The following is a 23,492-nucleotide window of genomic DNA, read 5'->3' on the forward strand; positions in this document are numbered from 1 at the left end:
ACTTTGAGTGACAACTCGTTTCATAAACACTGCTGAGTATCTGTTGGATAGTGTTTTGTTGCTACTGCTCTTGATGCTTTGCAGCAGGTTTCAGACTCTTTCAGTCATTTCCCAAGAGAAACAAGAGCACAGGAACAGCAATCTCTCTCCTCCTGCACCACCAGTTTTACCATACACTAAATACGATGGAAGACATTTGAAAATGGAGCTCTAACAAGCACTATCTTTACAAATCCTAGAGCAATAGGTCTGATGAGGAGTTGGGCTGTCCCCTTCATCTGGGAAAACCCTGAACTTGGTTTGATCATCTAATTGTATGAATTTTACCTTATCCATGATGGCACAATTTTTAGTGGCATTTTGCTTTGGGATTGGCTCACTCTGCTGTAGCAGATGTCCTCTTCTGCTTTTTTCAGAGTTGAAGGCTGTTTTCCATCTCTTTCTACAAAGAAGATGTAGCTTACTATAGAGCAACTAAAATAGGATGGAGAACCCGACTCCGATATGCAGCTTACTGAATCAGTGGCCTCTACAAGCAAGTGGTTCTGTAAACCAGTACAGATGCTGTGGACCTTGGCATGTGTGCCTTGAGTGTGTGTGGGTGGCACCCAATGCATTGCAAACTGTGTGGCTCCACAACTTACAAATTGTATCTGTGGGAACAGGGCTCAAGTATTTGTGCTGATCACAAAGTTGTTTACCCAAAGCAAGTTGTCTCGCAGTATAGACACTGCTGTTTTTCTACTGAGTCCCTCCATCTTCCTGAGGGACATTAGTTAACCCAAACTGAGGTGAGCATCTGCTAAAATTGACTGTCATCTCAGCTTTGAGAGATCCACAGCTGATGGGTTTTCTGCATGGGATCAAGGCAGGTTGGTGCCTTGAGAGTGCAGAATCCTTTCTCTTCTGCAGGTGTTTCTTCCTCTGAAGCACAGTTTCTCCTCCCTTCACTGTTCTCTCTGCTTTCTCCAATTCTTGTTTGCTGCTGTGTGACACCAGTAGGCTTCCTAGGTCTTTTTTTCATTTTTCCCTGACAAAGCTTGCTGTCTTGCTTCAAAGTCACTTGAGTTTACATGCCCTAAGTTTGTACTCCTGTGTTCCATATGGAGGTTGACAGACTTAGTCTACCTGTCTTCTTATATTTTCTGCATGGTTATTAATAAGGAGAAATAAGAGGCTATGTAGGGTTTGGAAGCATGCTATGTTTCTGAGGGCAGAACTGGTAACTTTCATGGATGGATTGTATAGCAGTATTTTCAAAACATAAGTCAGATTTTATAAGTTGTACAAAGGTAATTTCTCCAAAACAACACAGAAAGTCTTCTGAATGAGCATGTACTTGAGCAATATCTTTAAAAAGCATAGGCATACTACATTTCTCTTCTTTTTTCAGCTTCCTCAGCATTTAGTCAACTTTTTCCAATAATATTTAATATTGCATCAGTCGCATCATATCCATTGCTCAACAGTTGACCGCATCTGAAGTTTACTGTCTGTGTTGCTGCAAGCATGCATATACATTTCTTTTGAGTACCAAAGTAAAACATTTTGAAAACTTGAGTTATTTTTTCTTTAACAGCAGTATGAATATTTAAAACTCAACGTTTCACGTGTTATGTTTTCTTTAGTCTTTTGTAGCTAGGGAATGAAATGCTTTCACTTCTGGCAGTTTAAGTGCTGAAGCTGTTGACTTATCTCTAGGCCCAGTCTAACTCCAGGTAGCTAACTGGCAGATTCATTTTAGAAATAGAAAAGTACTTGTGCTTTAAACAGTAAGTGCATAAGTTGGTTAAAGACTTTAAGATGGCTGCTCCTAAGCAACAGTAGCTCTATCTAGCTCACCTTGGCTCTGTAAGGAGAAATATTTGTGCGCTATCTTCTGATCTGTTGGTTCACTAAGTCAACAATGGAAGATGTTAATAGAAAATGAAATACGAGGAGGAAAGGTGGAAATTTACAAGTCCATCAGGGTTTTTAAGATGTCCTTCTTATGTAGATGTCGTCTCTAGTCCTCCATCTTAGGTCCTCTAGTCAGATTAAAACAGCCTGAGAGTATTTTCCCTCAATATTTTGCAAAACTCTGTATACATATAGTATATCTATAGTAAAGATACTGAAACCCTCTGTGTTAGTGCTTCTGTATTCATTAAGAACGTGATGTGTGAGTAATTAAGAAGTTTGAAGAATGTGTATGCTTGATAATTATAAAAGAAGACCTAATCTGAATAAATGTTTGTTTTACAGAATACTGAAACCAAGGTGGAGGAAGCAGTTAAAGAGAGTCCGAAAGCAGCCAGACTAACACAGCAGTCTTCAGAGGATAACGAAGTATTCGGTGAGTTACTCAAGACAACTGGAAAATGTTATTTGATCTGTTAGCTCAGAAAAGAGAATTCTCGCAAAGTCCTTGTGATCTACTTAATGTTGGTGTATGGCATCTGGGTGCAGGCTGTGCAGTTCCACAGGGATCTGGAAAGGTGGAGGAAAGGACCAAGAAGAAAACAAGAGGGAGATCAAAGGTTTAAAATAAATCATCTCTGAAAAAAAGAATTGCAGTTGGTTACCACAGAGAAGAAAGATTGAATGCAAATCTTCAACAAAACTAAAGATGTATGCAGTAAGAGCAAAAATAAATTTTTATCTGTCCATGATGGATAGGACAAGCAGTGAATTCTCTAAATTGCAGAAAGATTTGATTAAATATTGGGAAGGGGAATCCTAAAACAAATACAAAAACATTGGGATGCATCATCTGGAAAGTGGGGAGATTTATCACTGCGGGCCTTTAAAAACAGGTTCAACAAGTAACTGTCTAAACTGCCGTAATGTAGTTCATCTTGTGGCAGAAGAATAGACTAAATGACCTTTGAGGATACTTGGAGGTCTAGATTTCAGATGAGCTCCTCCTGATAGTTTTCTGTGAATTCCTTCCCCACCTCCCCCTCCCCTATAGATTTTGCTAGTAGTTTTATTATTTGATCCAAAAGCTATATTTGGACTTTTTTTCTGCATTAAGATTCGGAAAAGAGCCAGAAAAACCTTATTTTTCCACCTTTATGTTGTTTTTATGCTAGCACAAGTCCAATAAAAAAGCTGTAGTCTAATGTTAATGCAGGAGGGGTGAGGGCAAGGCTGAAAGCTTATCATTTGATTTAGCTCCATTATGTTTTGGAGCAGAAACCCAAAATCTGCATAAGTCATGTGGATTTTATTAAGGCTGACTAGCTTGAAAACTTTTGAATGAGTCAACTATTTATGAATACAGTAAGGAATTTTTCTTTCAAGGTACAAAAGGAATGGAGCATGCATAATTAAATCTATCTTACTGTATATAGAAAGAATGCTTGTGACCATTTGAACTGGTTTTGTTTAAAATCAGCTTTCCTCTTTGAGAAAATGTAGTATGATTGACATGTGAGCTTGAGTTCCTGGTATGAATGTTTCCGACACTGGTCATATAATGCCAGCATCTGAAGAATCCACAAGTGGACTTAAGAACTAGGTTTCAACTTTATTAATTCAGTGGGGAGGCTATTACCTCATTTCCTCTACATCTGCTGCACCAGTTATTTACAGTAGATCCAGTGTTTCTGGTTATAGAGCCCCATGGCACTGTGTAATGTGCATCTCAAACTGTGTCCTGTCTCAATTTGGATATCTCTCGTTTTCCATCTGTGAGAAGGATGGAGGCAGCAAAGGAATGAGACTTCTGTCTGCCTCTTTCTACCAGCAAAATCTCAGGCTTTTAAACCTTTTATCTCTTCTGATGACTAGCCCCAAGTAGTACCAGTGAACTAACCTAGTAGTTAGTCAAGCCTGTGGTCCATATGGAGACCATGAACTTAAACAAACAGGAATTAAAAACCAGGAAGTAGGCTTAAACTCACCATCCAGTGATCTATACCCTCACTACAAATTCTTTTACTAATTTCAAGGTCAACATGCAGTGTACTACATGGTCTTTAAAGCTAATGATTTACTAACAAATGGCTAAATATTTCCATGTTCCAACTCCGTGAACTGAACTGCTTATCTAAGATAAGCCAATCATCAGCCTCTGATAACTTGGCACCACAAGGAAAAATTCTTTCCAGCTCCAGCAACAGTCAGACTATAGTGTCTTATATCAACACTTTTACCACTTTCAAACAAACTAGACTTTCATTTGTAGTTTTTTAAGATTAGAAAAAAAATGGCAAAATAAGAAGAGGAAATAGGGTGCAAATGGAGTCTGTAATCTTCTTTTTCACCCTAGTCAAGGGAGGAAATCAAAGTGGACTGAAGGTGCAAATGAAACCACTTTAGTGTGAGATGCCCTTAGAGTCAGGGAGGAAACTTTGGCAGATACGACTTATGCCTCTCATGCTACCGTATGTGCCTCCCTTTCCTTGCAGTTTTGGGCAATTTCTTAAGATGTTCAGATCCATCTCATAGGGGTTAAATGATAAGCTTGAAACAGTTTTCCCTAGGTGAGTTATTTGTTGTCCTGGGACTTCAGTGATCAGATTACAGACCCTGCTCGGTTATCTTGCCTCTGGCTTGATCTATTTCAAGCTATTCTTCATTTCTTTCTCTTTCTTTCTCCCCAGCGATGCTAATTATAACAAGCATCAAATATGCAGCGGGAGTTGGTTAATTTATAGCTTCAGCTTTTGACTAGAATCCCTCTTCTCAAGAATTTAAATAGCCTCCAGTCTCTTTGAGCGGTGCAGCGCAGCCTTCCCTTTTCACATAGATAGTGCCTTACTTCTTTTTCACAAAGATCACTTTCCCCAGCTTTATCTGGCCCATGCCACCCCCTCCAGAAGGGTTAGCACAGGCAGAGGAGAAGTCAATTCCCGCCTGACACAGCCACTGAGTCCCCGGCAGAAAGAGGCACAGCACCCCTTGGCTTCTGCCTGCCTTTTCTGGCTGGGTGCATGGGTGTGCAGCAGGCTCTCGGAGGAGTCGGGTCCCCCGGAGAAGAGTGGCCGTCCCTCTTCGCTGAGCCACCCGGTGGCAGCAACTGCCAGTCCCTGGCAGCCACCGGAGTGCCTGGACTGCCAGGTCAAAGGCTCCTTAGCAAAGGAGATGGGAATCTCTTGCTTTGCTCTTGTCTCCCCCCTCTCCAAGGTTAGTATTGTCTTGGACCAAGTGATTTGAAAATATGATTTACTGGCAGCCAGGAATCTGCTGTACTCCGGACAGGATTGTTATACAGAAGATATCCGAGGGACCTGTGCTGTTCGAATACAGTAATATTTCTTTCAGAAAGACTTGTTTCCAGAGTAAGTGTGGCTTCTGCACTCCCTATCAGCTGGGTACAGTTTTGGAGGCAAGCACAGTACTGTTGTTTGAAAATGCTGTGGCGATAAAGAGCCAAGTGTGGATATCTCTTTCAAGTCTGCTAGACCCAATAGCACTCTTTGTAAATACAAGTAAAGATTGATCCATTACTGTGGAGGACCACTTGTGAGTGAACATGAATGTCTTGGTTTTCTTCTTCCTCCTCTTGTGAGTTGAATTTGGGAATTACTACTTCGGAGGTTTTTTGCATTTCTCTTTAATTTTTATACTGGGGTATGGCTGAAATGGAGCCGCATTGTACCAGCTGCTTTATGGAACAAACAGACAAGTCAGGTATGTCCTGTGTTTGAGAGATCATTCTCAAAGGAGATGAGCTTTTTATACAAGAGGATAGAGTGGAAAAATGGAGCAGAAGGCTAAGGATATGGGAGAGAAGAAATCAGTACCACAGTAATGGTATTTGTAACTATGAAATTCTGAATTAACAAGAGTTAGTTTTGTTTGTCCTTTGAAAGGATTTTCTTGTGACACCCAACAGACTTCTGTTGTCTGATATATACTGAATATGCATCTGTGATGTGGAACTAGAATGTCTTGCTTGCTACGCACTTCTGTTGAACTTGCACGTAGCAGGGTCTCTGTTGCAATCAGCATGTAGTCAGAAAAAGAACATGAATGATACCTCAGTCCAAGCGAGAGAAGAAAATTGCAAGGTAGAGTGCTGTGTGTTTAAAGAAATGGGTTAGGAGGTGACCTACCTTCCAGAGGTCATTTTCAGAAGTTTATTAGATTTATTGCTACTTTACAACTGTGAGGCAAAAGCAGGGGGCCAAACTGCCTGTCACGCTGACTGGGAAGGTTGGTCCTTGCTTTGGTGCGATCCCTTATTGCATTAACTTGGAGAAGGACAAATGCAGATTTTTATTGATACTTTTTTTCCATAGGGCTGAACTAGCATAAAATTACAACTAAGGAAAAATTCTCCTTGAGAGAACTGTGATACGTTGACAGCATATTCCCCTTTCTGATAGCAATGAAAAGTCCAAGTGTCCTGACTTTTCAAGATATAGTAAGTCTTGATCTTTTCAAAGAGTTAAGTTTCATTTCTATCAAGTGGACCCGTTCTAAAATTGTATCTGTGGAAGTGACCATGGTTCTTCGTGGCTTAGTCCTTTCCAGTGAGCCATGCTGTGTGGCTTGGAGTTGTACTTGTGGAGTGTTGGTATTTTCTGTTGTTGGGGTTTGGTGGGGTTTTTTGTGTGTGGGTTGATTTTTTTGGGTTTTTTTTTTTTTTTTTTTTTTTTTATAAAAAGGGGCAAAATAAACTCCCCCCCAAGATTAGAATTGTAATGTTTTGGGTTTGTTTTGGTTTGTTTGTTGTTCGTTTTTTTTTTCCCCTTTCACTTAAACAGGAGGTAAGCTTTGTTCTGAGCATGGCAAAGTGACGCTGGGCACAGCACCATCCGTCATTCTGCCGTTTTGCATTGCAGTGCTGGGTACATCCTGAGATATCTTCTGTATGCAGAGCTCAGGGGTATAGCTGGAAACCGTACATTCAGCACAATTCCATGACGACCCTGACTGACACTGACTCATTGCTTACGCTGACGCCTGCTGCTGTGTCCTACGCAGAATGGCCTGTGGACATTTGTGTGACCCTACGCAGGTTGAAGAACTTATGTCTCCACGAGATTTCCATCTGTAACGGTTTGACAGATGTAGTCATGCTCACCGTTGGCCTCCCTTAACATGGCAGGGCAAGGGCTGCTGCAGTCCCACCACGTCCACACGTAGGAATTTTTGGATGCTGTGTATCAGATACCAGTGTGGTGGTTTTTTTTTTTTGTTGTTGTTGTTCAGTTGAGGATTTAACGATGGTATATAAAGCCCGTTCTCCCAAAATAATAGAGAGTCTTGAGCTCTTACAAATGAAGAAGTGCTTGTATAGAATATATTTACAAGGCAGGACTATATATGAATTGGGTGTTATATCTGTATGGATTTCACTCTTTTCTTGTATCCATTTTTGCTTTTTGATTCTCGTTTAAAAAAGGAGGGGGCAGGATGCAAAAGGAGGAGCTGGAAGGCATTTAGCAGCTCCTGACTGCACAATGCCTCTATCGGGAGGTGATTTGGTCATGTCAGAAGCTTGCTAAAAGCTGAGGGTTATTGTAGTTCACTGACCTTCTTACTGGGAAGCTTTTTTCTTTGTAAACACAATCAATTGTGGGACACAACCTATGACTTTAATGCAAAATAATGGCAAGCTTACATGAAAAAAAATCAATCTGGTGAGACAGCATATTGTCATAAAATAGGTGTTATTACCACAGTGCAGTTATTCACTCTTGCATGAGAGGTAAATGGGGGAATTTAGTCTCCTGGAGTTTTTCACTATAAGGTAAGTAATGATTCTGTTGTTCCGACTATCCATGTATTTCTACTTTCCTTCACCATCTCTTTCCTTTTCTCCATTTCTTGCAAGACTTGCCCTGTCTGCTTCCATCCAGAGACCACTGGTTTATCTAAATTATAACAGCGAGACTGGATTAACTTTCCAAGACGGAAAGAATGGATTTACGTTTTAACAAAAGAATGCTTGGCATTTTTTGTGCAGTTGTTGGATCTCAGAACAAGGCCTGAAACTCTGTTCTTTCAAGATCTTATGTATCATAGAATGCTTTTTGCGAACTGTGTATAGGGAACCTTGCCCAGTTTACCTGTGGACAAGAGAAGCCGAAGACTAGAGAACTGCTGTGGTGCAAAGATACCTATGGGATTTTAGAGGCAGCTGTTGGCCAACTGGTGGGATTTTTTTGTTATTTTAGGGTTTGAAGCTTTTTCTAAAGTATAGATATTTGCATTTCGATGTTAATTCTGTGGTTGGTTTGGTTATGGCTCATTTTTATGGATTTTCTTTTTTTAACAATCACATTCAAACATTTTTTTTTCTGGCGGCCACCTGATGCTTTAAACAGTAACAGTAGCTCTTGGACATCTAACTAGTTAGTGCATTGCTATAATTAACATACTGCTCTATAGTAGCATCTAAACCTTTAAGACTACTTCTAGCATGGCACTGATGTTTGCCACAAAGTTAATGCACAAGCACTTAGGGGCATTTTAACAGGTCTGATCTGGTATGATTTTTCTTTTTTTCTCGCCTGTACCACATGCAAGCTACATGCATAACAGGGGTTTTGGGGTTTTCTCCTTCTTTCATTGGGACTGGAGTTGTTACTAGACTTGTTAACGTAGGCAGGGACCTAAGCCAGTGATGCCTGCTGTATTTTTAGCAGTGCAGGGCTGGTGGGCTGTGCTGGCTCTAATTAATCAGCACAATAACAGTATAATAAATGACTTGTTCATTATTTTCATGCTTGTTACACAGTGTACAGGATCTGCTGAAATTTTTTCCCTTGTTTATTCAGTAAGAGCGAGTCTGTGTGTGAGATGGGGAGAAGCACAATAGGCATTTACCATTCTATTTGTTATCCAGAGCACACATTGTAGCTGACTGTAAAAGTGAGGATGGCTAAGGGTGGTCTAATATCACGTGTTGCTGGGTGGTGATATGAGGCCTTTGGCTAATTAGAGAGCCATGAAAACAAGTTACTCCTTTCCCAGTGTATTTTATCATCTTTGTCTTGTTAGCAGGCTGCAGCCCAAGGGAAGTATTCTGTTTGCACAGAAGAAACAGAGTCCTTAGTGTTCTCCGTCACTGATGCTTATGTACCATCCAGTTCGGTTAAGGCAGGATTTTATCTGTAAATGAATTAAAAGTGCTTCTGAAAGATCTTTATTTTGGGAAAAGTAGCTGGGATGTTGCTGTTGTCCCATTTCCAGTTTCTTTGAGGCTGAATAAATGCTCAGTTCTGGTTTGAGCAAAATGAGCAGCAGAATAGTCCTCCGTGGGCCAGCCGCTCTTCTGTCGTGTTAGCTGAAGCAGATGTTGTCATTAAAGTTTAATTACAGTGTGACTCACTTTTTAATGCAATGGCTAGAAGAGAACCAGGATGAGTTTTTGTACGATCTATTAGGAGAACACGGAAACAGCAGCTGAGATTGATCATCCTGTTGTGTCTTAAAAAAATAAAATAAAATATGAGAGCCACCAACTTAGGCTTCCTGCATAATAAGAATAATGGAATTTCATTGCGTAATTCCTGGATCAAGTCCGTAATACCTGATTTGAGCCAGAATAATGTCTAATTGCAAGAATTGTATTTAAAAAAAAAGGATTCTCCTCAGGCTTTCAGTGGTCAGTTATCCTGGTTAAAAAGAGGCCTTTGCTGATGGTCTAGCTCCCATAATTACCTCTGATTGTGTGACCAGGCTCCATTAGGCTGCCTGTAGCTCACATCATCTTCTCTGAATGCAGAAGACAGGAACCAGGGGAAAAAGGGGACACAGAGGTAAACATCTTCCCCTCATAAACGCAGTAGGTCAGTATTAAGTTGATGCTTCCCATCCAGTGTGCTTTCGATGGGGGGGAATTTCAATTCCTTTTAATTCCTTGTCAGGATCAGATGGACCTGAGAAATTTTGGCTTGATTTTCTTAGTTGTACTTCCCACTGATGCCCCCATTTAAGCCTCATTCATTGGCAATATTTAATTAGCTATATTGACTTTGGCAAAACTATAAAGATAGTGAGTTGAGCTTAAAATTCAAAAATTCATCAACCTGTCCTTCCAGCATTAAAGGGGCGGGCTGGAGCATGGAAAGAGCTGTGCATTTTCTTACGTTCAAGTTGTTGCCCAAAGAGTGTGGAAGGTGGCGAGAGAGGTGGTGTAGCTGCATCCTCTTGTCCAGCAGCAGCTTTTCTGCAAAAGTGTCAGACTTGGTACGTGATGGCCCTCCTGGAGGGGAGGGAGACCCAAGCAGCAGTAAGCCCACTGTGAAAGGACTGTGAAAGTAGAGAATGTGACAGCACATTGTAAACGCCCCATGAAAGCTGTTTTGGTGGTGACCCTGACAAAATATTTTCATTTCTATGCTGAGTTAATCTAAGTTATTCTTTAGCTTAATGTATGACATTTGCAACTGTGTCCACAAGACTGATAACGAATCTGATGGTGGTGAAGAGTGAAAGCAAGAAGGGACGTGGAACTTTTGAATCAGTGAGTGAAAATTTGCAGGACTTGGCATTTGTCATCTTCCCCTTGGCACTCCCATCTCTGTACCTTGCAGCTCTGTGAAACTCCAGGGCTCCAGTACCACGTCAGGCAGCACATCCAACCCACACTTGAAGCTATGGCTTTCCGTTTCATGTTTGTTCAAGAAGGCTGACTGTGGCTTGGCGTAACTCCTTCAAATGCATAGCTTGGCAGCACTTGTGCAATAGTTCAGTTTTAGGGGTGTGACAGTGTCCCTTTAAGTGCTGACAAGGAGGCACAGAGCAGAAATTCACATCTGAGGTATCTATTTTTGATGAGAAAAATAGAAGTGAAAAGGACTAGTATTTACTGGTGCGCACACACTGGTACTTGTACAGAAACATCCTGGTGGCGACAAGACTGCAGTCGCTTACAAGCCTTGCGAGGAGCAGAGAACAGCCATGATAATGCTGTTCTTTATTTCCAGTGCTGTTCAGAGCAGGCTCCCTCTCTAGAGCCTTCCCTATGCTTCCCGTCCTTGTTGCCAGTTAAAAGCTTGGCTTTCTCTAGGTCTTTAATATTCCCGCTTAATTAGAAGGAACCATTTTTCTACTGGATACAAAGTAACTCCATCAAAACAGGAACTTGAAATTAGTCTGAGTGATTTTTAGTAGCTGTCATCCACTGTGATTTTTTTTTTTTTTTTTTTTTTTTCCCCCCCTCCTTTTTGAGCTTTCTTGCTGGAGCGTCTTAAAATTTCTGCTGTGCATGATATTAACCATGGAAAACTTACAATGTCCCTGGTAGTGCTGACAAGGAAGATTGCAGCAGAAATCGGTATTTTAAAGACTAAACTCAGTTGTTTAAACAAACACGTGTATGAACACTGTTGCAAAAAAACTTCTACATCTGTTTATCTTAAGGGACTTCCAGCGAAACTGGCTACAGATAAAAGAAATTCACAAGAGTTCTCATTTCTGTTCTGAAAGATCTGTAATAGGATTTATTTTGCTTGTGGAAGAGTGAGTGAATATGCTCTTGAAACGGAAGCAATAGGTTTTGGACACTTAACTAAGCCACTGTGCAATGTTACCATAAATAGATTTGGTTCCACCAAACTCAGTGGAGACAAAGTAAAAATATTGATGATTCTGAAATAGGTCGTTAGTATTTGACAAACTATTCCTTCCTTGAAGTAAGTGGCTCCCCTGAATGTTTATCAGGATGTGGTGACTCTATTTGCCTTGAATTACCTATGCAGGACCTCCTGCTTTTTCAGCACAGTAACTACTGGTTTCAGCAGAGCTATGTGGTGGTTATGCCCGAGTTCCTACCAAGGAAGATGCTGATCTTCAGTCCGTGGTACGTGAAGTCCTCGGCTTGGCTTGAAGGCTTGAGGAAGCCATCTTTCGCATCAGGTGTCCTGCACGTTGCTGAAGCAGCTTCAGACAGAAAGACGCTTCCATTTCCTTTTCTGCAGGTGCCTTGCAACCCAAAGTCAAATGGGACAAGTAGAGAATTTTGTTCCTGAACTGTTGAAGGGCTAAGTTTTAAATGCAGTTCTGATATTTATTGTGAGTGGACTGAATTTTTTGCAAAGCCTTTTCAGGTGGGATTACTTCTAGACACGATATGTTTTTGCCGCCTCCTGCTTCACCTGCTTCAGGTCTAAAACGTTCCAGTATTTCACTTTTGTAAGGCAATGTTATGGCATGAGTGGGACTTTGCCACATTAGTAGCATTATTCTGTTACCTTTTAATTTCAGGCTGTCCTTTGTTTTGTGTCACGTTCATTCTCGTATATAAACTGGCCATCCTTAAAATGGCCACCAGACCCTCTTGTTTGGTCTCCAGATCTTGTTGTTGCTATGGTATCACATTCCTTCTGCATTTGTCAACACAGGAAATCTATTGCAAAATAGGATGAAATGGAAAACTTAAGATATGCGGACACCAGCTATACAGCAAGCCTGGTTTCAGACTGAATACCCTACTCAGCATTAGACATCGTTGTGGTTTAACCCCAGCTGGCAACTCAGCACCACCCAGCCCCTCGCTCACTCCCCCCTCCAGTGGGATATGGGAGAGAATCAGAAGAGTAAAAGTGAGGAAACACGTGGGTTGAGATAAAGACAGTTTAACAGGTAAACCAAAAGCCACACGTGCAAGCAAAGCAAAACAGGGAATTTATTTACTGCTTCCCATGGGCAGGTAGGTGTTCAGCCATCTCCAGGACAGCAGGGCTCCATCACACGTAACGGTGACTTGGGAAGACAAATGCCATCGCTCCGAACATCCCCCCCATTCCTCCTTCTTCCCCCAGCTTTATATGGTCTGGGATACCCCTGGGGTCAGCTGTCCCACCTGTGCCCCCTCCCAGCTTCTTGTGCCCCCCCAGCCTCCTCGCTGGTGGGGTGGGGTGAGGAGCAGAAAAGGCCTTGGCTCTGTATGAGCACTGCTCAGCAATAACGAAAACATCCCTGTGTTATCAACGCTCTTTCCAGCAGAGATCCAAAACCTAACCTCATACTAGCTACTGTGAAGCAAATTAACTCTATCCCAGCCAAAACCAGCACATTCTCCACCCCTAACCCTTTCTTCCTGGAGATGGCTGAACACCTGCCTGAAAGTTTACTTATTTCTGTTAATTTGCCAGAATTTCTTGAAATAACTTTACTGCTGTATTTCAAAATATAATTCTGATATGAAAATCTGAAAGCAAATTTGTTTCAAGATCCATGCTGAAATAAAACCCTTAACCACAAACTCTCAAGCCCCCTGAAAAAATGAAAGCTTCCCTCTTTTTCCACCAAATTACTCTGCCCTTGCTGTGAGGGATCAGTGGCTGGCCAACATCATTGTGAACTGCACAGCCTACAAAGGGACAATGGTAAAGGTAACTAAACAGAGGAACTTTCCTAGATTTCAGCAGAATTAGGAAGATGCTTTAATACTTTGAAATACTATCCAGATTTTGACATCTTGATAGTGGATCTGGGCTTAAAGTGAGAATCAGAAGATTGGGCAAAGTAACTGTTTTCCCTTTTTCCCCTCTGTGATAAGTCCCCGTGGGCTCCAGCAGAGAGCTGTTACCTCTGTTTCTGTATGCCAGAAACAATAAATCTGGCTTCTATTTCAAAATCAGTGCTCACCTGATTGTAGTATGTTGTATTTAGTGGCCTGTTTTCAAGTGGCCTGTTTTCAAGATGTGGATTGGAGCCATCAGTGGGATTGAACCTAATTAGGTTCTAATCCTAATAAGGATTTTCTGAAAGTGAGAAGCCCAGGAGGTGAGACTTTTAAATGCATGTATGCTTGGGATTTTTCTTTTTTCTTTGTAACTGCTCTAATTATTTTCATGGTGCACGATTTCCCCTCCCCCCCATTACTGAGGTACCATAATCCAAGTGCAATTTCTAGTGTTATTTCAATTATTATTCATACTGCAGAAGGACTGGGTCGAGGACTAGGACCTTACTAAGCCTATTGATGTAATGGGAAGACGGTAAAAAGGTTGCTCTGATCCCATTACAGCCAATTCCTGCTTCTCGGAGTAAGTACTTCCTCTGCCAGGCAAAGTACTTTTGTACCAAGGAGTTTGTTGCTCTCTAATTGTAATGCAGGAATCCAATCGCTCTAGTTTTTGCAGAGGAGCTGCGGTTTCAGGATGAAGCCTGTTCTACTTTGGAAAACTCAGTAGCAGTGTCACAACAGCACAATTACTCTATTCCTCTCTACACCCCATTTCTGATCTGGACAGTGTTATACCTGACCAATATAGCGACTTCTCCCTGAAGGCAAACATTTAAGTTATTTCTCTCTCCAGCCCTTCTCTTCAACAATCTTTTTATATTGACTTGTGATTTTTCTTTCAATTCTTTCAATTCTAAATCACTATAAGGCGTGAAAAATGCCTTTCTAGTTTCTGAGTTACATTTTTCCCACCCACTTTTAACATGTGCTGATTACAAATGTCTCCTGCAGTGAAAATATGAGGCCCTTTCTAATGTATTTTCTTAGCTGCCTTGTAAAAGGACCCTTTTTAGCACTACCTGATGTTAAGATGCCGATTATGAGATTTCTGAGTCTGAATGTTCTTGCGAGTTTTTTCAAGATTCCAGTAAAAAAAAAAAAATAAGAAAAAGAAGTCATGCAGAGCTACCCCCTCAAGAAAACAGAAGTGAATGTCTTGAAATCAGCATGTTACTCAAAATTGTACACCGCTTTGTCTAGTCATCGTGACTCCCGACCTTTTCATAATAAATCACTACCGACACATAAAAATATCTGACTGTTCTGGTGAGCTCCCTGTGTTTTTCAGAGTATCATAATCATGTTCTTTATCAGGAATGAAGTGTGGGAAAAGGCTGAATATAAGCCAGTTTGACATAGGGAGCTATTTAAAATTAGAGCCTTTTCTCCACCTTCTATATTAGTCTGCTTATGTTGACATAGTTGTGATGCAGCTGCAACGTAAAGACTTATATTTTAAGGGCCAGATTCATAATTAAAATATTCTGATTTAAATAAAAATATAACCACTTTAACAGATTTCTTTTCATTGATGTGTTATAGAAATATTTGATCCTTATGAATGTTTTATTTCAGTTTTTTATTTCCTTTTTTAAATTAGAGAATAAAAAGGGGGTTGATTTGGAGTTTCTTGGTCAGAATGTTGGAAAGGTGTGTATTTTTTTTTGCCCTATAGTGTTAAGAGAAAAAATATCTGTGCAAAATCCTAACATTTCTTGGTTGTAGAACTTTTAATGAGGTCACGTCGTTCTGAAAATTGCAGTTTATTTGCATGAAGTGTAGGGTTTTTTAGAATTTCTCAGACCTCCTTAAAATGTTGTGGTCACAATAGTGCATTTATTTTTAAGGATATTATTTGTATATACAAATAAGGAAACATGCTAATAAGTAGTAAGCCGTGCTTTCCACGGGAGGGGGGAAGTACAACTCTGATTAGGGGAGGGAATTTGATAAGGCATATTTATGTCCTTTCACGCGCTGTAGATGCATCTATTTAATTCCTAGTGGTGTCTGGGCTGGTTTGTGTGTTAGTTCTGAGAAGAGTAGCGTGCACATGGTGGAGATGCATAGGCGATTTCCTTGGCTCTCTCAAGCATAAGCTGGGAAGTGCATCAGTCTTCTGTAGATTGTAGCAGGTCGTATCAATTTGAGTTCTTGTTTACATGCTATCTGTGCTAAAGTGGCATGAATCAGAGGTGTTTGGTTTTTTTTATTAATATATGTGCAGGTAAGAGGCTGGGCATTTCATTTTTTAGATCACTGGTAAACAACTTCATGTTTTCAACAAACTAATTAAAGAAGCATTAAAGTGCATCAAAAGACTATCGCAGTGACTTGTATGGACTGTTGTAAAACAAATTTTAAGAGGTCAGAAATGAACACTCGTATCTTAGGAGATGGTAGGGGAGGACAGCATGGAGTAACCTTGTTCTTTGCTAATTGGTTATTTTTGTTCTTTGCTAACTAATTGTTAATTGCTTAATTAATTGTTCTTTGCTAATTAGTTTTGCTAATCTTTGTGTGCAGCTTTTTAGTCTAGTGTGTGGGGTTTGAGTGCAGGGGGTTTCCTTATGTTTTGGGGTGGTTTGGTGATTTGTTTTTGGTTTTGTTTTTTTTTTTTTTTGTCTCGTGTGTTAGTAACTGCTTGTACTAAGAGCCTTGGATCAAATGTATTTACTGGTTTCTGCCTGTGGCTTTGGAGAGAGACAGGTGGATCTGGGGTTAAAAACACATTTGTATCTATTTTGTCATTCTTAAAACTGCTTCACCATTCAACACACAAGCTTTCAAGCTTGAAATCCTTAAATAAAGGTTTGCTTGTACACTTACACCTTCTAAATGAGCCTGGTGGCCAGCGAATTCAACTTTTGTCCAAAAATGCAGCAGAGAAATTCCAGGTCTGTGAAAATCCTTCACTTAAAATGTCCTGCCAGCAGTTCTACCTCGGCCTTTATATGTGGTAAGCGACATATCTCAGATGACCTCAACTCTCAGGGGAACATAAGAATAGAGGCATTCTCTGCGTTCATGAGTGGTTAGAATAACACTGTGCTTAGTGATCAAATGAACAATCCCTTTGAGCTTTCGAGATAGTACCCCCTCTCACAGGGCATCGGAAAGCATTTCTTTAACAATTATGCAACAACAAAGCACAATAGGATCGCTGGTTGCCATGATTTCTTTTGGAGGAGAAAAGTCAGAGTTTGTATGTTACCTTGTTGTCACGATCTCAAATTAAACCACTTTGGCAGTCAAGAAATGGAACCTAATCTGTTGCCAAATCCCTGATATTAGTGGAGTAGGCTGCTGCATAAATAAGTGTTAAAGATTTTTTTGTTTATTAACCCGTAGATTTTTGCAAAGACGTCACCTGCCTGGTGCTTGGGCTTTTTGGGTTTTTTTTTTTTGTTTGGATTTTTTTAAATACCTTTTCTGGCCTGCTTGCTTTGCATTAATTCGTTTAAAAATCCTCCTGGTGTAAACAAAACCTCTGCTACCAACTGTACTTTTCTTACGTGCTGGGTCATTTCTCCAACCTAGTGTTCTTCCTACTTACTGCAACCTATTCCTAGTGGGTGACTATGCTGTTTTACTGCTGTTTTCCACTTTTGCTTGCCACCAGTCTTTTCCCTACGCTTTTCTCCCCGTATTTTCTTCTCACCTGCTGATCCATTTCTTTCTGCCAGACCTTCTTTAGCTGCATTTGCATCCTTCCGTCTGGCTGGTTCCTTCCCTTTCTTCGTTGCTCTCTTGCCCTCTTCATGGTCTTCCTTTACTGCCAGGGGTCAAACCTACTTCAGCTGCTTTCTAGCAGATAACTCAACCCACAAACACCCAAAGTTCTCCTCTTGGTGAGCTTCTTGATTATTAACCTGGATGTTACTACAACCATGCTACACAGTATTAGCCAGTCCATTTCTCTTCTTTCATCCCTAAACTTCGGAAAAAGAAAAGAAAAGAAAAAGGGGAGGGAGAGGGAGGAAGTCCCTATGTTAAGGGTCAGTTTTAAGGTTATTTAGGTTTTTCCCTTTCCACTGCCTTGCAAATAATAATTTTCATCATTGTGCTCTGTATTCTCAGTTGAGGCACCATCTTGCAGAATTCAAGATTTCACTGTGCTCTATTTGGGCTGGATTACTCTGCCCAACTTTAAAGTAAAGCAGAGTTTTACTTTGAAACTTCAAAGTAGATCACTAACAAAGGCATCTTTAACAGGGACCATTCACACAGACGATACCATTGATGCTGTAGGACAGTTTGGTAACATCCCCCTTCTTCCAGCTCATCCCAGTAGAAGAGGCTGTGATGGTTGGCTTTGAGCTGCTTATAATCAGGAATAGCACACAGTTTATTAGATTTCATATTGTTGGAGTGCCAGAGGCTGGAAATGGGGGCGTATAAATTTGATACTTGATTTGATGTTCTTTATACATTGTTGTGTGGTCTTTTCCTTCCATCAACTTCATATTTGTTCAACTTACAGGCCTATAGATAGGTGCCTTGCACATTGAATTTTCAGGTTTTGACCTGGAGCAATTTTAGAGACAGTAAGGTAAGTTTTGCACCACTGTTTGTGGGTTTACTGCTCACATGCTGAAGAGCCTACGTCAGGCAGTGCTTTATAGATCCCTGCTGAGTAAAAGCCACGTGCGTTTCTCCCTTCTCAGTCTTTTCTCCCGATGGAGCAGAACACATCTGATAATGAGTCCAAAAGCAAGCAGTTATTTAGGTAGCAACAAAATGCTGCATAGCTATCATAGCAGGGAAGAACAGGGAGGTGGGAAAGCTGTGCCGATTTTGTTTTATGTTGCGGAGAGTGTTTAGCATAGCCAGTTTTCTTAGTGTCCTGCTGCGAGATTTTTTTAGTATGTAGACAAGTAGTTTTAGTGTCTGAACCTATTGCTGACCTTTTTTCCTTTTTCTTACTGTATTTTGAGTCCTTTGGGCTAGTATCTTGCTTCAGATTTAGAATTTAAATAAAACAGATGAAAATGCCTAAATTGGCATCATGTTACCCTGTTAGAGTATGAAACTGGTACAAAATAAAAAGCAGATGTAAAATTCTTAAGCAGGCAATTTCCATGTTGTTGTTGGATTTTCTGAAATAACCGAAGGGAATTTTTTAAATACTCTGGAAAAATTATCAGAAAGATCATAACCCGTGTGTGTGTTGTAAATACCACAAACACAGAGGTGAACTCTGCAGAATATCCTTAAGTATTTTCATATGCACAGCTTAGTCTTGAAGAAGAAAACTGTAAATGGAGGGGAAGGACTGGAAAAACCTGGACCACGCAAGCGTTAGTAATGCATGCTATGTCAATCCCATGTTCTGGGAACTCGGAGATGTAAAATAACTGTTGACATTTGGGATTTTATACAGGGTTGGTTTTGGAAGAGCTGAAGGTCAAAATAACTGATGCCAGACTGCGTATGAGCTCTAACCTGACAGGTGAAATATTGACACCACTAAACTTGCCCAGTTTTGCTGGTGGTGGTGCCCCCAGCTGTGTGCGTTTCCTAAGAACGATACTGAGGATAGCCAAGTCAGATGGCTAAATGGACGCATACTCTTAAGCAGCAGCTGTCTGTAACATCCATTTTCACTTGGCTAAGCACTAATTTGATCTTTTGCTGCTACTTTATTTTTTTTCTTTTTGTAAGCACATTGTAATCTGTTTGGAACGGTTGGTTAAGTTAGCAATAATAGTGTAAAAGCAGAACCTGACAGCCGCTGCTTTATTGCCAGCTCCTCCATACAACCCATTTCAAACAAAGCCTATTTTCAGGGTGGAGTGGGTGCACATTTGGCTTGTTTGCTTTTAATTTCCATTAGACTTTACTGCCAAAACAACCTGGCCATACAGGTGACAAGGCTGAAAGTTGGCTTGCTAACAAGTATGTTTGCCTTAAAAAGCAATTTCATAAAAAGCCCTCTCCAAAGAGGGAGGCGTTTTAAGGCAGTAGCCATGCAATAAAAATACTAGATTTCACTTTTGGAGACCACTCATTTCTAAATTGCTGTGGGTGAATATATTACTTTGTATGCTGAAAGAACAGACGTAGCAGTTGATTTTATTTGCTATGCCTGCATGGGGCCGGAGGAGAAGAGAAGCAAAAGAATTGTACAGGTATGGAGGGTACATTTATACTGGGAGGGGAATAGGTTGGGTTTTTTCTTCTGCAGCTGGATCTTGGTCTGAAATTCATGGCATGTCTCTCACTGGCCATGGTCATGGGTGGAAAGCTGAGTACTTGGCTCGTTGCTGTTTCGGACAGATACAATACCAGAGTGTTCACATCCTAAGTGGGATAGAGAAGTTGGCTGATCAAGCACATAACTGATCCTGGAATCTGAAGATTTATTTCTGTACTTCGAAATTCTTTCTCAGTGAATGATTTATTTTATATATGCACCATTAAAAACAAAGAAGTGTTTCTCCCTTCTTTTAAAGTTGAGGAATAATGGGACACAAAGGATCCCTCTAAACTGCAGGACCCCGGGAACTTTTTCCAGCTCTATTCTTGGGGCTGGGTCCAGGCTTCTCCCTGTATTCGTGTGCACGCAGCCCCTTTGCTCTCCTCTTCCACGCCTGTGTGTCCATGTTTCCATGTCAAAGAAAGCTTAAAGTGCAGGCTGGGTGACAGAGGATGTCAGCGCTCCCTTCCTGCCACATAGCATGGGCACAGCGATATAACCTGAATGCATCCAAAGTGAGCAAACAAAAAGGAGAGGCTGTTTTTCTACATTCAGGCCATTGGGAGTATGGCTAAGGCTGCCCCCTGATTCTTTAGAGATTTGCAGTGATTTCAAGCCTTGAACAGTTTTCAATTTGTGTAAAATAAATGCAGGAAAGACTAAGGAATGCTTGGACAATACGATGGATGTTTCCTAAGCGTGGATTGGATTAGTTCTGAATCGTGATACAGCGTAATTCCTATCAGAGAGATGAAGCACGTAGTCCCTGCTACGTGTGCTTGGTCAGAAGTAAAAAAAGTTTCACTCGGTCATTGTTTTTACAGACTTTTTACAGATTGTGTAGGGCAAACAGTTTTTCTGTAGAGGAGGAAAAGACATTGCTGTAGCGGTTTCTCTGGCATCGTTGGCATCACTGGCATCTCTCCAGTCAGCATTCAAGTGCAATGATACTCACTGAGTGTTGTTTTTCAGAAGCAGAGCCTCTACCTCTATTTCAGTTGGTGTTACAAAACATGGAAAGACAGTCTCTGTGAATAAATTTCCTTCTTCCAATCACTGACCCTTTGAAATGTATTCCTTTTTTTTTCATTTTGATTGCTTTTCTGGCTACCGTTCAAGGCATATTTGAACTAGTTAGCTAACCCTTCTGCAGGCTTAATGCTGCTGGTACTCCTGAGTTATTAATGCTCGTTTTTGTGTAGATGCTGCTAGAGAAGACAACTCCCCACCGTGAGAAGCTTCACTGGCAGAAGGTAACCTGGTGCACTCCTGGGGGATGTGGTGCCTCTGCGTTGGAGTAAATCCACCCTTGCTTTCTGCTGACATTTGCTTAGGGTTTATGTTTCTTAAGGGAATTGCCTTTATTCAGGCAGCAGATAGGCTGGCATTTACTAATTACATCAAATCTGTATATGTGTATAGGCAGGATAGTGGTGACAAAAGGCTTCTGCTTTCAAGACTTAGTAGTTTTGGTACATAAAGTCTCAGTTGTCTGTGAGTCTACGCTGACTTAGAGCTGTACAGATGCAAATTTTTTTTTCACAGCATGGCCCAACAAAGTTGAGCTTTGTGGTTGCATCCAAGATACATCACGGATGTACAGGGTTGTACACCTATCCAGTTATGTTGAAGTGCCTGCGAACTGGGCTGGATGTCATAGATCCTGCCACTAGCATGAGTGCACGTGGCTCGTAATGACCTGAATACCAGTCAAAATAAGCTTAAAGCAAATTAGCAGATCTGTACTGCAGTGCAAGCAGAAGAGTGGCTGAAGAGTATGCAATTTTTCTGCTGGTTAGTGGTGATGACGACGACAGTTAGCACTTAGCTAGCCCCGTACAACTTCCAAGGATGGCACAAAGTGGGCACTAGTTAAATGTGAACTACTCTTTCAGTTCACTTTTACTGTATTCAGGAAGCTTGAAGCCCTTTATTACGTGTGGCAGGTCTGGCAATGAAAAAAGATGTCACCAGCATGACTTCAGCTTGCAATCATCTGGTCAAACTGTAGCAAATCATAAATTAGATTTGTACGAAAAAGAATGTAAGTGCCCAGATGATGGCATGGTACAACTCCAGATCAAGTTCTCCTGTATCATTTTCTCATTTTCTATATGGAGCACAACACACTGCTTGTACCATCAGTAGAAGTGTAGGAAAATTTGATAATTGCTGATTTCAACCACGTTCTGTCAGCCACCTGCAAAGAATATGGGCCTTAATTTCATTCCTTTCAGGTATATGGACAATATTTTCTTTGTCAGAATAGAAAATGGGGAATTTGGAAATGGGGTGGATGTTCTTCTATTCCAAATACTAGGTGTCTCCTAGTTTCTTTGTGGCTTGATAGACCTGTCTTATCTAATGTCACGGAAAGAATTGTCAGGAGGAGGTGTGGGTAGCAAGGAGGGGATTTGTTTCAGTAAATGCCTCTTTACAACACTTTCTGAAAGACAAGCAGAGAGAGCTGGAGGCTTTTTCAAGTGCAAGTTTTTGTCCTAATTATGAACTACTTATTTTCTTTTTTTTTATAAAATGTATCTTGGTTTCTTAATCAGTATGTGATTGCTTTCATTTCTCGGGCAATACTATCCCCAGTAGGCATTTTTTCTGCTGGAAGGGATATCCTTGAGGTTCAACCCCTCCTCTAAGTGCCTGATTTTATTTAGGTAGTTAGGATAATTCAGTGTATACTGGAGGCAATTCTGTAAATTGAAATTGCAGATGGAAACGAGGTGGAAACCTTTTTTTCTTACACTCATCAGATTGAGCATGGATTAGTTTCATTTTCTGAAGGCCAAAGATAATAAATGAGGACTCAAAAATAAATGCATCTGCTTTTTGCATTTTGATGCTTTCAGGCTGTCAGGGAGCATAAGGAGCAGCCTGCCCAATGCGGAGGTGAGCTGGGACCCGGGGTGACAGCAAGGCAGGCAGGGCGGGCACCTCAAGTACCCAAACAAGCAGAGCAGAGCAGGACGGGGGACAGCCCCTGGGGTTGGGTGCTGTCTGGTGACCACCAGGCAAGGTGGCAGCGATGGGGCAGGTCCCACCTCAGCAAAGATGTGAGGCCTGGCATGGGGAGGCTCCCACCCGGGAGGTTGCTTGCGGCTCTTTTTCCCAACTGAGCTGTGTCCCAGCAGCCGGAGCCCCCCGGCCGCAGGTGCCTGGTGGCAGGGCTGGTCTTGCACGCAGGTAAGCTCCCAGACGCGTGGAGGAAGAGGCTGCAGAGCCTGCTGGTGCCCTTGGGACTCTGGCAAGGCAACCTTGATCTGGGGCTTTTCAAACCATTCCTCACAGTTAATGAAGACAGAGTTAGCTTTTTCCCTTTTTATTTTTCGTTTTTAATTGCCTCTTATTATATCATTGTCTCTTGATTCCAGTAGTTCAGACTTTCAGTGGGGAAAAAAAACCCAAGACCCTCATTAAGCTATGAACGTGGGCAGTTGTCCTGCTACCTCCTCCAGCATATTGGGCTTCTACGGTCTGTGGGCACCCCCTCGGCAGGCTGCACTGGTTATCCTGGTTTCTCAGGATAACCAAAGTCCATGATTCACTACATCCTAAATTGAGAACTGAACCAAACTGCAAGAGCTTTATAAATAAATTGCACTGTATACATATTCCCAAAGGATGCTAAATAACTTTCTGGGATAGCACAGACTGTGAATAGGAAAGACTTCTTACTTTGCCAAACAGTCCCAATTTGTGGCTACGCAAATGTTCTTAAAGCATTTACCTGGGAAATAAATGACCTTTTATTTTCAGACATGAGACTAACACAGCTATTTTCCATCTACGGAACATTTTTTTTTTACCTTCCGCGAGTTGTCTGCACAGCTTCCTAGGAGGCAGGAAAACAAAAACTTCCTGCTG

The 23,492-nt window shown here is 41.2% G+C and overlaps 1 protein-coding gene across 1 annotated transcript in view; it reads left to right on the plus strand.

Moving 5' to 3' along the window:
• Window positions 1–23,492, plus strand: part of LOC104128651 (myelin basic protein) — a 96,489-nt gene that overhangs the window by 35,856 nt on the left and 37,141 nt on the right. The window contains exon 4 of the mRNA XM_035896938.1: window positions 2,245–2,335. Coding sequence (XP_035752831.1) covers window positions 2,245–2,335 — 91 coding nt within the window. The remainder of the gene's footprint in view (window positions 1–2,244; window positions 2,336–23,492) is intronic.

This window comes from Egretta garzetta, unplaced genomic scaffold, assembly GCF_000687185.1.
Source record: "Egretta garzetta isolate BGI_Z169 unplaced genomic scaffold, ASM68718v1 scaffold126, whole genome shotgun sequence".
Taxonomy (NCBI): Eukaryota; Metazoa; Chordata; class Aves; order Pelecaniformes; family Ardeidae; genus Egretta; species Egretta garzetta.